A 15,606-nucleotide genomic window follows, 5' to 3' on the forward strand; every position below is an offset into this window, starting at 1 on the left:
CCCGCCGTGACCAATGGTAGGCCACCCATCATTACCACAACCAGACAACCCCTCCTCCATCACTGGCAGGCCATCTGTCGCCACCACTGGTAGCCAATGTCGAACTGGAGGATGTCTTCTGATGATTAAAAACATTCTTTTTCAAAAAATATAAAAGTTCGATGAGTACTTTTGCAATTTTTCCCTTTCAACCAAACATAAAATTCTGAACAAAAATAAAGCAAAAGAAAACATATGATATCATGTTCTTTCATAATTAACGTAGGCACGTTACAGTCCTGTTGACAATGTCTTGAATGTAAAATGACAGGGAACTTGATAGAAAACAAGTAAGAAATTCAAGTATTAGCTATACACCATTCTTTGATGAATTGCACCTACAGCAAGGCTTTTTTTTAATTATTCTAGATTATTAAAATCCACAAATATGTCATTTTCACCACAAAAAGTCGCTTTTCATCCAATATAAACATGTAAGAACAAATATTTTGAAATATCCATATTAAAGCAATTGTAAACCAACTTTGAAATGAAAATGGACATACCTTTAACGTTTTACTGTAACCAAGTGATTAATTTTTACTCCGACAATTTGACTGAATGAACTCATTATTCTAGAGTCGCCAGTCAGACAGCCTCAGTGAAGCGTCGAGTATTATCGATGTGTTGACAGCACGGGAAAATACCATGTGTATGCCTGTACACGTGTTGTGTGAAGCAGAGGGAATGGATACATGTACAAAGCTTAGTATATACACAGTATATCTATATAATCATATCAATCTACTTGCTTCAGCATAAGCATTTATTTATGTTATTGAAAGAAATTGGGTATCATAGAAATAATACACGCTCTCTGGTAAATGTGTATACTTTTATGTTTTCCGTATCAGTATCCTGCTAGTTGTAATCACGTCACTAAAAAGAAATCGTAATGAATTCCTGCTTCTATGCTTGGTGGGCATGGCTTATGGCTTATGTTGTGTTGTCACTCAAAATGGGTTAAGATTGTTTTCTTTTTTCTACAAAACTGAACTCGAGACCCACTCTAGGAATTGGATGGCTGCTACGACGGTCAGTCAATAAATTTGGTCACTACTGAACAGGCAATACAAGTACAAGTTAAGTAATTCCTTGACAAATTCCTAGAATCTTATAATGCATAATGCGCGAGCAAACTTTTATTACAACCCGTCATGAATTTAGCAAGTTAGGCATTGATGCATTATAAGAAATTTCACATGATTTTGAATGCTAAAATGAAGGTCGAGACGAAACTTGAAAACACACGCCTATATCAAAACCCGTTACGTTTTATATGGACATCCAAGACAGGTGTATACAGAGTTGTGAAGTACGCATCTCACATGTACTGTCACTTGGACCTCAACTTCATTAATTGTACTGGAATTGTGTTTGATATGGATACTATTTCAGATATGAATGTCAAAGATGAAGGTCACTGTTATTATAAATAGAAACTTGATTTCAGCACAATAAAAACTTCTAACTACTGTAGTAACCCTCACCAAATGTGCTTACTACAGATTTTTATGACAAATTTGAAAATCAACTTTGCTGCCAATGACGTAAGATTTTTCACCCACCAGGTATGTTCTTAAATGCCTTTAACTCCTGAAGGAATGCTTAGATTTCATGAGACATTCTAAAAATATTTAACAACCAATCAGTAACCAGCTTATGTTTAACTAAGTCAGACCTAGAAATTGGACACCCAATTCCAATGCATATTGCTTTCAAATTCTTTCTACTGTTGGCCACACGGCAATACATACACTTCTTTGGAATTATTGTCGGGTAAGAATTATCGGGGTCTTCCCCGAACACCAACTCTGGTGAGGGTGGGGTGTTTACATAGGGGTTAAGGCATGTTGATAGGTAGTTAAAGTCTGTTACAGAAATATCCTCAGTGTAAGAACACAGGTAAATCAGCACAGGTAAATCAACTCACCTGTTAGGTGATCAGAAAATCATTTTCTGTTAATGATTGCCAAACTGTTTCACAAAGAGTTATAAAACTAAGCATACTTTGGAAAATCATCATATTTTGCTTTGATATTTGAATTATCAACACATTGGCAGACATGTACATGTAAATACATCTTGTACTTACTGAATCTTGAATTGTAAAACAGTTGTACGTTGAATACTTTTAAATCATATTTTCTGAAAAAAGTTTATCAAACTTCATTATTTTGTTAAATTTTGTGTCACATTGATTTAATTTGTGGTTGTTTTCAGATTTAGTGTAAATATTCAAACACTACTTTAATACCATTTTAATTTACATTCTTTTAAACTATTTCAGCAAATTCAGCCCAGTATCATTTTTTATTTATATAATAAATATACACGTATATCTGATTATCATCATTTGATTTAGCATTTAAATTGGCATAATTACGGAATCTTAAATTCATACTATTTCACTGTAAAGCAATTGTATATCAGTTAGACTTTGATTTTTTTCATATTGATCAATTTTGTACGTTTTTCAGATTTGCATAGACATTTAAGTTATTGTAGAATTGTAAAATTCTTGTAAAGTTGTAGCTTTAATCAGGTTTGATTAGTACAGGTTTACTTCGAATACCTATACTTCAATTGATTTTTCCAGATTTGTTTAGATTATCATATAATTACTGAATAGATCAGTTCTTGTAGAATAATTGTAACATATGTGTGTATCTGTTTCAGGCTTAGTTAGTAGTAATAATTTTTGTTTATCATACACGGAATGGAGAATGCACAGGTCATTATTAATAGTAATATATATAATTAGTGCGTTGAATTTAGAAAACAATTTCTAATTTTATTTATCTTTAATCTATATGTTTTAATCTAATATTGTCATTATCAATTGTGAAATACAATAGTTAGGCATAGTGCTTTGAAAATTTGATTTTTTATCTTTTGTTTAGACCTATTTTATTTTCAAAACAAAAATGGGTTTAGACACAAGTATAAAACTTATAATCCGTCTTGTCCCGTATAACATACATGGTGAACTAAATATACATTTCACATATTTAAAAATATTAAGGACAATTGATGATGTGAACATGTCAAAACTATCTATACGATAAAATTTACCATATACATACATGTATGTCATATTTATGTTTTACTGATTTTATACATATCTATTGATACGATATTGTCGTTTCATCCTTACTAGTAAAATAATCTACATGTATATGATAGTGATTGGAATTTAGAAAACTATTTATGATTCATATACCTGAGCTGACCCTATTTTTTTTTACCTGAGTTGGTATTTCATATTGAAACAGACTATAACTGAACTTCAAAGAACTTCCTACAAAAACACCTTCCTTTGTCTTCACCAGAGTTGGTGTTCCGGGAATGAGCCGAATTATCAAGTTCAGGAGATGCTGTGTACACATTGACAATTACATATGTATTTCTGTAAAGTTTCACTGAAAAACATTGTGACCTTGACCTTTGACCTACAAAATATCAATCACGTGCATAAATGTGACTTTGTCCCTTGATCTCCAAAATATAAAGCATACAAAGATTTTAGTTAATGACTGTAATCCTAAGAAACCCTGTTCATGGAATTAGTGATATATGAATGGAGAGAGGGCTAAGAGATGAACACTGTACAGAGGTTCACAATGCTATCTGAGCTTGATGTTTAAAGAGAGAGAGAAAGAAGAACTACAATAGGGGTTTTCTGTGTATTTTTCTTTTATTAAGTTTTGCTGGTATCAAAAGATCATACAGTAGATTTGCTATAAAGACCACACATGTTCAGTCTGTGTACCACACAGGTCACACAGTAGGATTACAACATTTAAAGTTACATCAACAAACATCACACACAGATTGGTAAAAAATATCACACATTCTATGTATGTTAGAATAAAAAGTAGGTATAAAGATTGTGTCAATGAACATTTCACATCTCCATTCACAATTATGACAGGTTGAGTAATAAACAAGGTATCCCTGCAGAGAGATCTTGGCGCCCACCACTGTATGTTTACCAGTTCTGTCTTCTTAAAATAATAAACTGTTCGGGTAGTGTTTATCACAAAATATGACTTCACTCTTCTTCGGTACGAAGTCTCAACATGTATACCCTGTAATTAAAGACTAAAAATTTTCATAATGTCAAAGACCCATACTGAAACAGAGATAACAAACTTCTACTAAATTTAAATTTATTGCTATAGTGGAATGAATGGGAGCAATTCTCCAAAGAGGACTTCTTGAGAGGAGAGGACCAAAGGCCATTTTCAGTTCCAATCAATCTGAAAGTTGAATTACTGGTACACAACAAGGGACTGAGGAAAACCTGGACATGAAACATGAAATCTGAGAATGGTGAATGCATTATGTTTCTGGAAAGAGCAACGAAAAAAAATACAAATGGCTTCCATTGGAAATTTCGGAAAAATCCTACTGGTACTCTAACAAGAGCTGTTGGAGAACAGCATAGCTCGTCTCGCAAATGTTTGTCAATAAATAATTAAAATATATTAATTGGAATGGTTTCGCAAATTGCATTAATAATATTTATATTGCTTACTTGATCAGATTATGTTTTGTGAATTCATGCAATTTTCAAAACCATACCAATTTATATATATATAAATTATTTATTGACAAACATTTGGGAGACAAATTATGCTGTTGTAGATTAAATGAAGATATTAAACACAAATGTAATTGCTTTTGGACATATTTCTTCAATTTTTTGACAACATATCCTAATGAGAGTTGTCTCCCTTGAAAAATGTGACTGGTATAAATTGTCTATTGTGACGTTTTCATATTGTTTTATATTCAGTTTCACCCCAAGAAAGAATAGTGTAACTCCATAGAAGGACTCTTTTACCAAATATCAGCACCCTAGTACAATCATAAAGTGATGTGTTAAAAAGCTTTCAACATCTGCACGAAAATTTTTAAAAAATGTGTTTTTTCCTCAAAAAAACATTTCAGTTTAACTCAGGAAAGGGATAGTTTAACCCCCACAGGGAACCTAATACCATGTATTACTATGCCTTTCAACACTCACAATATAAACTTAACACAAAGATTTAAAAACAAAAACAAAAAAACACAGATTTAAAAACAAAAAATCCAATTTTTTTTTAAAAGTTTTACTCCAGGAGGGGATTGTCTTACTCCATAGGGACTCTATTGCCAAATATCAGCACCCTTGTACAATTATATAGTGATGTATTCAAACCTCTTAAAACTTGCACCAAAAACTTAACGCAGCTAAGTCAAAAAATTTGAAAATTCTTTCCCACAAAAATCTTTTAGTTTAACTCTGGCAGGGGATAGTCTAACCCCAGAGGGACTCTATTGCCAATTATCAGCACCCTAGTACAATTATAAAGTGATGTATTAATACCTTTCAACACTTGCACCAAAAACTTAACGCAGAAATATTCTAAGTCCAAAAATTTGAAAATTCTGGTTTTTTCCAAAAGAAATCTTTTAGTTTAACTCTGGCAGGGGATAGTCTAACCCCCAGAGGGACTCTATTGCCAATTATCAGCACCCTAGTACAATTATAAAGTGATGTATTAATACCTTTCAACACTTGCACCAAAAACTTAACGCAGAAATATTCTAAGTCAACAAATTTGAAAATTCTGGTTTTTTCCAAAAGAAATCTTTTAGTTTAACTCTGGCAGGGGATAGTCTAACCCCCAGAGGGACTCTATTGCCAATTATCAGCACCCTAGTACAATTATAAAGTGATGTATTAATACCTTTCAACACTTGCACCAAAAACTTAACGCAGAAATATTCTAAGTCCAAAAATTTGAAAATTCTGGTTTTTTCCCAAAAAAATCTTTTAGTTTAACTCTGGCAGGGGATAGTCTAATCCCAGAGGGACTCTATTGCCAATTATCAGCACCCTAGTACAATTATAAAGTGATGTATTAATACCTTTCAACACTTGCACCAAAAACTTAACGCAAAAATTTTCTAAGTCCAAAATTTTTCAAAAATCTGGTTTTTTTCCAAAAAATCTTTTAGTTTCTAAAAACTGAGCAACAACGAAAGATTTTTTTATGGACGACGGATGGAAAAATCACCTACAAAGGGCAATTTGAACAGACCCCCATCTAAAGATGGTGGGCTGAAAGTGTGAAAAATGTTAAAGCTTTTTGACATTAGGTACAATTAATTTAACAAGAGAAAGTTTTCTTTTTAGTGGTTTCTCTCAATAACATGTACATGTTTATGAAAAAATACTTGATACTAAGTAATATTTCAAATGCATATCAGACTATTTAGTGAAAAATGTACATAAAAGTAATAACATCATATTTTACAGGTAACATGAAATACTAGGAAATGTTAAAGTAATACATGTTCCTTACCAGCCCCGACTATAAATAGTAGCTGTGACCTTGACCCAAAAACCCTGAAACTCAAACCTGTCCGAGATAGTAGGGTCCTTTATCATTGTGTGAAGTTTGATCAAAGTCCCTCCAGGAATGAAGCCACAAGAGCACTGATGTACATACGTACAACACGAGAGAAAACTCATAGACTCAAAGTCCCCCCGATTTCACTGATAGGGGACTAATGAAGACCAGTCCTGGGTATCAGTGAAGTTCAGCCCAGGGCTACCAGAACATCTCTTTCATTCGGGCTCATCATTTTGGCTATTAAGCATGAGCTTACTGCTGGATAAGCTTTTCCCTAGAAACAAAACCACAGTAACAGAACATACACAAAATAATTCTATACTCCCAAATTGCCAGACAAACAAACGGTAAGGAAATGTAAAGAAAAAAAAGTCAGAGCCATATGTGAGACAATATATTTCCAGTACTTCTTATATATAATATGTGATTGTATTTGTATTTTTGTGTTTTGATAAAGGGGCGGATTGCCTCGAAAATTTAACAAGCCTCATTGTTCACTGTTTGAATTACTTCTTTGCCCCATGTAATCATTACAAGTAATTCGTATCCTCCATACATTTATGTGAGGATCCAGTGTTATCTGGAATATACTGTTTATATTTCTTCTTTGACCCATATATATATATATGTATACATACCTCTCCGATATGCAGACGCGATCATCGTCATCCTGTACCGTCAGGTCAAATGAGGCGTTCAGCGACTGCTCCGGTGGTAGGGGACAACAAACGTCGAGTTCATCATCCGGACTTGCGACAGGTCAAAGTTCCTGTAAACAGTATACTTTCATATAGAAAATACATAGATAATATTCAATTAGCACCTTATGTAAAATTCTGTTCAAATTGTTTGAAATTATTTGTACAGTTGTATAACAGAAATATCCGTTGGGAACATTGTATACTGTCATATAGAGAATACATACCGTATATAAATTTCAATTATAATTATAAAATTCTGTTCAAATTGTTTGAAATTATTTAAGAAATAATTAACGATGATTCGTGTATTATTGCGGGATATACAACGAGGACGAGGATATTTTGCAATTGATTTTGAAAAAAAAGGATAGAGAAAAAAAAACAAATAAAAAAGGGTGGCCTCCGTAGGATTCGAACTCGCGTCGTGATAAAAATATATTAAATGACCAACCCACTAACCACTCGACTGTAGTGACCGTTGATGAAAAGGGTGAATATTAGAAATATAAAATTGTAACAGCCATGACTCACGACCGTGTATTATTGGCACGAGCGTGGGTTATTGGAAAATAATACATGGTTTTAAACCAATCAAAACCGGCGTTGCATAGCAAGCATGGTAGAATACGCAATAAAACATGTTGTGTTGAAGCAGAGACATATATACACAAGTGTATATATGTCTCTGGTTGAAGTTGAAAATTAATAAAAATGTAAATTCAGTAGGCCTAGACTGATTCACTTCATTGATCGTTTCCATTTGACGTTATTTAGTTCAAATTACGAGTTCGATTAATTCTCATGCAGTCACTTACTTCCCGTGAAAACATTTGTGCCTTCACGAGTACGGTTTTGCTCTGATCGTAACAGTTCCGTCATCATTGATCTCTTCTGTGGGATAGTCCATCGACGGTCTCACAGTTACCGACAAGAAACTAGATTTACCGACAAGAGCCGACAAGAAGTTAGAAAAACCGACAAGAAAGAAAAGGAGAGATAAAAAAGCTTTTATTTATCAATACAATGTATGATTTGTTCATTTTTTCTATTCCAAATATTTTGTGGTCTGATGTAATAGTTGTGACAGTTAATATTGAGCCGACAAGAAAAATAGATCTACCGACAAGAGGATCGAATTACCGACAAGAAAGAAAATAAACACATTGCATTTATTAATACTATCTTTGATTTGTTCATTTATTAGTTATTTATTATCTCTTTTGATTCTTTTGTGGTCTAATGTAATGTTGGCGACAGGTAATATTGAGCCGACAAGAAAAATATATCTACCGACAAGAGGATGGAATTACCGACAAGAAAGAAAATAAAAGATTATTAAGTTTTGTTGTTGTTGCTGGTTTATTATAATTTAGTATCATTTTTGGTAATATATGGTGTGTGTTCTGTATTCACATTATATAGGGTTTATTCGTCGGGCCTAGTAAAAATCCAGCAATTGAGATCTTAAGCATTGAGGGCTGGTGCACCTCCTGCTATCCTGCATTACAGGAGTTTCGGGTTGGGTGGTTCGCTTGGTTTCATCAGAGACATACATACACAGTCTCTGTGTATGTATGTCTCTGGTTTCATTTAGGCCATTATGTTAAGAATTGTATCAGTATTTGTAAAAAAAATCATGATTGTAGATTTGTTCTTCATGGAATTGTCAGAGGATTTTCATTATATTGTTAGGTATCGTACGATTCAGACTGATACTGTTTTTGAATATACTCTAACATAATTATATCTGGCAATACCCTACATAATCTACCTACAGCTATTCTTATCAGGGAAAGAGAGCCAAACCAGTCTTGTCAAGACTTTAATTCTGACCATGTTAGTCGGGGAGAGCTGAGCCAGGCAGTCCTATAAAGACTTTCCATCTGACTCGCGAACTACACAGGTGTACCGGCTTATAAAGACAACCGCGACAATCCGCACGTGCAATATTCGCGCCAAATTACCTGTACTCGGAACACTTCCGCTGTCAAATGACTAAGGAATTCCGAATAGTATAAACAGCCGGTACATCGAACAATACAGTCGTAACTTGTAAGTAGAAAGTCACCATATAATCTATTCAATAAAGTTTATAAATTTCCTCAACTTTTACATATACATAAAATCTGCTTGTTACATTCTTCAAAAGCGGCATCGCGTTTAACCTAAAGGACCAATCTCTCGGATTTCAGTTTCTGACTAGCCAATCACACTTGGCGTCATTTCACTGTCTGTGATTGATTAAGTCGAAATTTCAGACATTTTTCGATGTAGTTATAAATTTAACCACACTAGAGACATTCTCTGATTCTTGCATTAGTACTCGTACGACTGTTTGAATCAGGACTAAAACGATCCCCCGTTGGCACGGGATATTGAAATACAATTTTACTATCCCCTTGGGCAAGGGAATATATACAGTCTCTAATACCTGGTATTTTTGTACCAACACGAATATTTCCCCGTTGGCAAGGGGAATACACAGATACGGACTCGATATTTTGTGTAAAAACTATATTTAGTACTTAGTACTATTTCCCCTTAGGCAAGGGAATATACATATAACTCTATTAAGTATCTACTACTATTTCCCCTTGGGCAAGGGAAATTTATCTATCTATATATTACATTGGATAAATAATAATATATACATACTTTGTCCCTTATCGTCATCTTGTCGGTAATTCCAGCCTCTTGTCGGTAGATCTATTTGAATTCCATCCTCTTGTCGGTAGATCTATTTTTTCTTGTCGGCTCAATATTACCTTCGTCGTCCAGGAATACAACTTTTTGTCTTTTACAATTTATAAGTTTCAGATCTTTGTCAGGCAGAAAGTAAACAACGCAGTAGTCTTCCATTTTGAAGTAGAAACAGTCGCAGATTCGGAGACTGTCCAATCCCAACTTCAGCAGTAATCCGAAGGGTTCTGATGTTAATATCACCAAAAGCTACATAGTAAGGTCGTCAGAAAATTCGGACTACACCTGTAGTAGCGTGGGGTAGCAGCAAATGGACACGGTCCCGATGATAGTGGACTAAAGTGTACTTCGCGTTGTGTTTACTGTTTGATCGTTCAATTGTCTGTGTCCATTTCTCACCCCTCCCACGCTACCGTGGTTCAATATCCATTCCGGCGGGATGCCACGGGAAATAATACTAAAAGTCCCAAGTAAGTTTCAACATTTAATAAACTTCTCTAAAACTTAACATGTAACGAGATTATATATATACAAAAAGAGGTAAGTGCTATATCTGTTATACCATATTGGCTTTTAAAATCACTAAGAAGGCAGTTATGCGGTTTCTACTATACACAGTTATCGCCCTTTATACTCTAATGTTAAAGGCGCGTTCGACATATCCTCAGATAATTACTGTAGTATATACATCGAATATATTTACAATTTATACAAAATATACAGGGCTAACGTCTGGTACATTTTTCCTAACTTTATACAATGTCTACATCTTGAGTCTGGTTTTAATTTCCTCCCTTCCCAACCCGCTAAGTTGGCGGAGTGACAAACCACCCTAACTTTTCATATCTTTAAACTTTCCCAACTTATATCTAACTTCCGGTCCGATCTGGGCAGTTCCGTTTGGATGCTTGCCCTTATATTATATTTTTCCTGAAATTAATCTCTTCTCTGATTTACGATGTCATTCCTATAAATGAATATAATTCCTATTTTACATTATGAGCAGATTGTTAGCCTAATAAATCGGAGCCAACATTGTTACTTGGGCTAGTAAGGCTAGCCCTTCCCGGACAAGCCGGGGTGGGTAAATATTCTACCCCATATTATAGTGGTGAATGGAGAGGCAGGGCCTCTCCTAAGCACTCACCTGTTAGGCTGTTTTCAAGCCTCCAGACTCGTTTGAACGTGCAATGCACGAGCTTTTATAAGTCCCGCCAATGTGTCTGCGGATACGATTAGCGGACTATGGACCAATCAGAATCTACCTTTCACACCTCGTTCCTCCTTCCGGTAAAATGGCCGACCCGGCAACATGCCTGGCCTATGTGTAGAACATCCATCTTCGATATGGCTAATTTAACGGCTGTGGCTCCTGAATACCGTCATGATTCAAGTTGGTTTCATCTCCGCTAACTAGCGAATACTCGATTAGGAGCTGACAACTCCCGGTAAGCATGCAATACGTCTCTGTTTATCGTCAGACCTGTGACCCAGTTTCGCTAACTGTTACACACCAGCAGCAGATGCTCTACCGGAAATGGTCAAGAGCTGGCCCGGGGGTCAAAATCATGACTGGCATATTTTATAATAGTATTGTTCCTGTTTCATCCCTTTTCATTAAAAATGTTTTTTTTTTAAAAGAAATTCGTGATTTTGATTTCCCTCACTACAGACTCGATTTATTTTTTCAATTCTCATTTTTTTAGCCATGTGTTACAAGCGCTTGTGCGATGGAGAATCTGCAAACTGGATGTAGTGGTGCAAAACACACGACGAAAGTTATGATAGTGGCACATTTTCTGGGCTAAAACCACAGTAAGCACCATAACATTATAACAACATCGATCAGAAAACGGCCACTATTATAACTCCGTCTACAAGGTCGCGTCGTTGGCAACTTCCTGCATTTCGGAACTCACCGGGAATTTACAGTACCTTTTCATTACTTGAATTGTTCCGAAATACTGCGGGAACTATTTCCGAAATACCGCGCACTATTTTCTCGACACACAAACACATGGCCACCCCCTGTACCCTTGTTTTGACTGATGTGTTGCAGTCCGACGGACATCTTACATTTGTTTGATCTCCGAATCTGAACAATGTGGATTCAAGTCAGAAGCTTCGATGGGAAGATTTCTATGCAAATTGACAACTTGTCGAAGTTGACGAAAATCGAAGATTTGCGAGAGCGACTTGTTGAAAAGTTCGATGCACCTACTGATCGTCAACGCTTGTTTTACAGAGGGAAACAGGTAGGCTTAAATGCATTATTATACCGAAGCAAACCGACAGTTTTCACATTAATAAATAATCGCAACTGATTAATTGGCGCATCAATTCTCATAAATGATGTTGCTAAATTTAAGGTTAATCTGAAGTTAATAAAATTTGGGCCATGCATATCAGGGGTTGACACCTAACTGTAATTAAATTAAATTTAAAACTTGGTAGCCCTGGCATGAATCTGGAAGCCCTGACTAATCGAGCCTTCAAGGCGCGAAGCGAGGAAAAGGGGGTGTTTACCCCCCCCCCCCCCCCCCCTAGAACGAATATTCATAACCTGCCTACACTGCTCTCCGGCAGGGTATGAAGTCCCTCCCATTGCCGATAGTGTAGCAAGCCCCGATGTGATTCACATCGGGCAGTATTTAGCTGTGGTAAAATTTTTTCTCGGATAAAAAACACATGTAAAGTGATGATTCTGGTATCTATTATCAATATTCAAGCCACAAACCTGCATATTACGTCAATTGTTCAACAATAAATAGTAAAATCAAAAACGAGCAAGACACACGGAGATATCAGTTCAAACATACCGCCATCTTTGACACAAGTGTAAAGGTCAATTTCCTTATAAGGAAATCAAAATAAATTGATGCTAATGAGATTTCCCGCGAGATGTCAACAGAAAAACTGATTCGGAGTTATATACCTCGGTGGGGAAGGTCAATTCATTCTGAAAATATTTAATTATGCAAAGTAAGGTTCGCTTTCTTCACAAGAGTTACAAAACAGTGGTTAAATATCTCTGATTATGTATTTATTTATCGTAGTAGCTTCATCCATATATGGATCATGGGTTCCATATTTGGGTTAGAATCCTCACGAGAGTTCTTCGAGAAGTATCATGGCGGATCACGGAGACAACTCCGAGCAGTATGATATCAGAATATGCGAATTAAAGATTTCTAGATAAGACGGTAGGCTAATACATTGCAAAATTATATTAGAAATGTTTAATTATACAAACTATTACTCCAAAATTAAACAATATCCGCTATTTGTAGCATTTTCGAGGTTTAACCGTTTTGCTACATTACGAGCAATGGGAGGGAATCGTAGCTCTGACGACGACCATCTTTCAGAAATTGTCCGTCCATCGTCCAGAGCTACGTTATCGCAGCTAACCCCCCCCCCCCTTTCCTCATAGGAAGGGGGGTCCTCCCCCGGAAAATTTTTAATCCTAGACGCAAAATCCTGGCTTCTGAGCCTTTTCTACACTTTAAACAAGGTTTGCTTTTGAGTAAAAAACCCTTGCTTTTACTGCATACTTTTCATTTGTTCATGATGCGTGACAAATGGGCGCCAATGTGACAGAGCGCATGATCATTTAAATTTAAATCACTGCCTCCGCTATTGATCGAACCCAGGACCTCTGGCTTACTAGTCTTACGCTCAACCGATCGAGCTAAAGAGAAGACCTCTCTCTTCGAGCGGTATATTGCGGCTAGTATTTACCAGGGTTACATACTCCCCCTCCAGGAAAGAACTCGTCCTCGAGTTTCCAGGGGTAACAACGATGCTTGTGGAGCAAGGCTGAGTATTTTTCCCGGGGCCCCACGTTTGGCGCCATTTGTCATGTGACTCCGGGGATTCTTTTCACTCACGACAAAGTCTTGAATACATTTCATTATACATTTATTTATTCCTTCCTCTCGACAACCTATAACAATAATACAAATAATAAGACTATGACAAACTCTAAATACAGAAATACATACGACGACTAACACTAGGTATATCGCGGTACATGTACAAAATCATGCGGACAAAGTATTAACAACTTACAGCACGACAACGAAACTTATCAACCTTAAATTTACACCAATTGAATTAAGATATACATAGCAGTCTACTTAGCTTATATTCTGAATATATTTGTAAAGACTAACACTTACCCCAGCACAACTGGATAATCTTATCTTGCGCCAGCATAGAGATGAGTTGATTGTATTTGTATCTACAGTGTATCAACGTCCGTACAGGTCAGTCCCAGGCTTCAAAGTGACAGGGAAAGGACAGGTAACATGCATGCCACACACTTACATTAGCAACCAATCAAAACTCATTCTCAATATGGACAAATATACAACCATTCCCAATCATCACGCCTACATGGACACACGTCACACCTAAGACTGGACACTCTGACAAGACTGCGACAGGACACTGTACACATACATAACATACAATATATATAGACACGGGCCACTACACACGATATATATGAACTCAATTTTAGTCTGATCTCAAATGCTTTATGTTCTTATAGCATCCAACAATATTTTGTAAGATTTTTGTTGGAGTTGGATGAGGTCTCTGTGTGACAAATCACGCTCATCATCACTGGAATCTATATGTGTATCGTCCAAGTGGTCATGGTCTAGTTCCTCCATCATCTCCGGCTCAGCCTCATCCCCGACATCAACATCTGACGCGGCCTCACCGCCAACATTCACATCTACATCTTCACGATGGAATGCGGAAATGTAGTTCAATGTCAATGTTGCACTTAACGTTGACATTTACGATCGCTATGCAAATCAAACGCATTAAAGACAACGCTGCAGACACGCTTGAAAACAACTTAATTGCATACGATTCAAACGCAGCCATGACTTTATCACCGGAAGCGCTCTATCACAAAACGAACAGACGAACACAAACACAAACTTAACTGTCTTCGCTTCACAAATACCACTGTATTATTGAATAAATGCAGGTAAACTACAAACTTTTTTATAATATATAGGTAGCCCGACGGGCAACTGATTTCGGAATATTTGGTAGCCCTTGCATTTTTTAGGTGGCCCCGGGCTACCGCTAATGTCGACAACTAAATATGTAAAGAAACTTGCCGCTCACATTACAAGGCTGTTATTGCAGAGGTTAATCTAGACCATTTTTACTACCGAAATTGGGTAGTTTTCCCCATTGATGGTGTTTTCCCCTTTGAATAAAAACAAATTCCCCACCTAGAAAAAGTGCCATAAAACGGGAAAATTCTCCAAAACAGGGGATATCCCCAAATTTTGATGAAATATGTAAGAATTATAGCAAATAATAGCTGTCAAATGTTAAAATTTAAAGAATAATCCAAGACACTGTCGCCCCTTTATTTCCCCTAAATTTCATAATGGGTAGTATTCCCCAATTCCTAGATTAGCCCCTGTATTGTAATAAATATATCATGCTTGCTATTGTAACAGTGAGAGGGGGAAGTGCCCAGTCAATGCTGTAATGTATTGGCATATATGTATTGGTTTAGATCAGTTAATGTAGATCTTGTCGCTATTTGACGTTCCTAGAATGTCCATCAGTTAGCCAGATATTAGTATGATGGATGTAATATGTAATTGCATGATGGGTAATAAAAGCACATGTTGAGACCGCCATGTTATGCGTTTGTTCGCTCTGTGTGATCTCCCGAGAAATATAACATTTTGGCGATGAGGAAAAAACTTTTAGATGATGAC

General features: G+C 36.1%; 1 protein-coding gene and 1 long non-coding RNA gene across 4 annotated transcripts in view; one reads left to right on the top strand and one right to left on the bottom strand.

Annotated features, from left to right (window-relative positions):
- Nucleotides 1-3,722: 3,722 nt before the first annotated feature.
- Nucleotides 3,723-15,606, bottom strand: part of LOC117345063 — a 67,634-nt gene continuing 55,750 nt past the window's right edge. Inside the window, exons 1-4 of one of the 3 annotated variants that reach the window (XR_004536336.1) lie at nucleotides 9,803-9,827; nucleotides 7,085-7,215; nucleotides 6,396-6,720; nucleotides 3,723-4,130 (exon numbers count right to left, since the gene is read on the bottom strand). This is a non-coding gene — a long non-coding RNA (uncharacterized LOC117345063). Of the gene's footprint in view, nucleotides 4,131-6,056; nucleotides 6,721-7,084; nucleotides 7,216-9,802; nucleotides 9,828-15,606 lie in introns of those variants that run through there. The other 2 variants (XR_004536334.1, XR_004536335.1) reach the window with 2 other exon arrangements.
- The window catches only part of LOC117345062 (E3 ubiquitin-protein ligase UHRF1-like), a 45,380-nt gene continuing 41,624 nt past the window's right edge, over nucleotides 11,851-15,606 (top strand). The window contains exon 1 of the mRNA XM_033908005.1: nucleotides 11,851-12,102. Coding sequence (XP_033763896.1) covers nucleotides 11,950-12,102 — 153 coding nt within the window. The 5' untranslated portion in view covers nucleotides 11,851-11,949. The remainder of the gene's footprint in view (nucleotides 12,103-15,606) is intronic.

The sequence above is a fragment of the Pecten maximus genome, chromosome 16 (genome assembly GCF_902652985.1).
Source record: "Pecten maximus chromosome 16, xPecMax1.1, whole genome shotgun sequence".
NCBI classification, from domain to species: domain Eukaryota; kingdom Metazoa; phylum Mollusca; class Bivalvia; order Pectinida; family Pectinidae; genus Pecten; species Pecten maximus.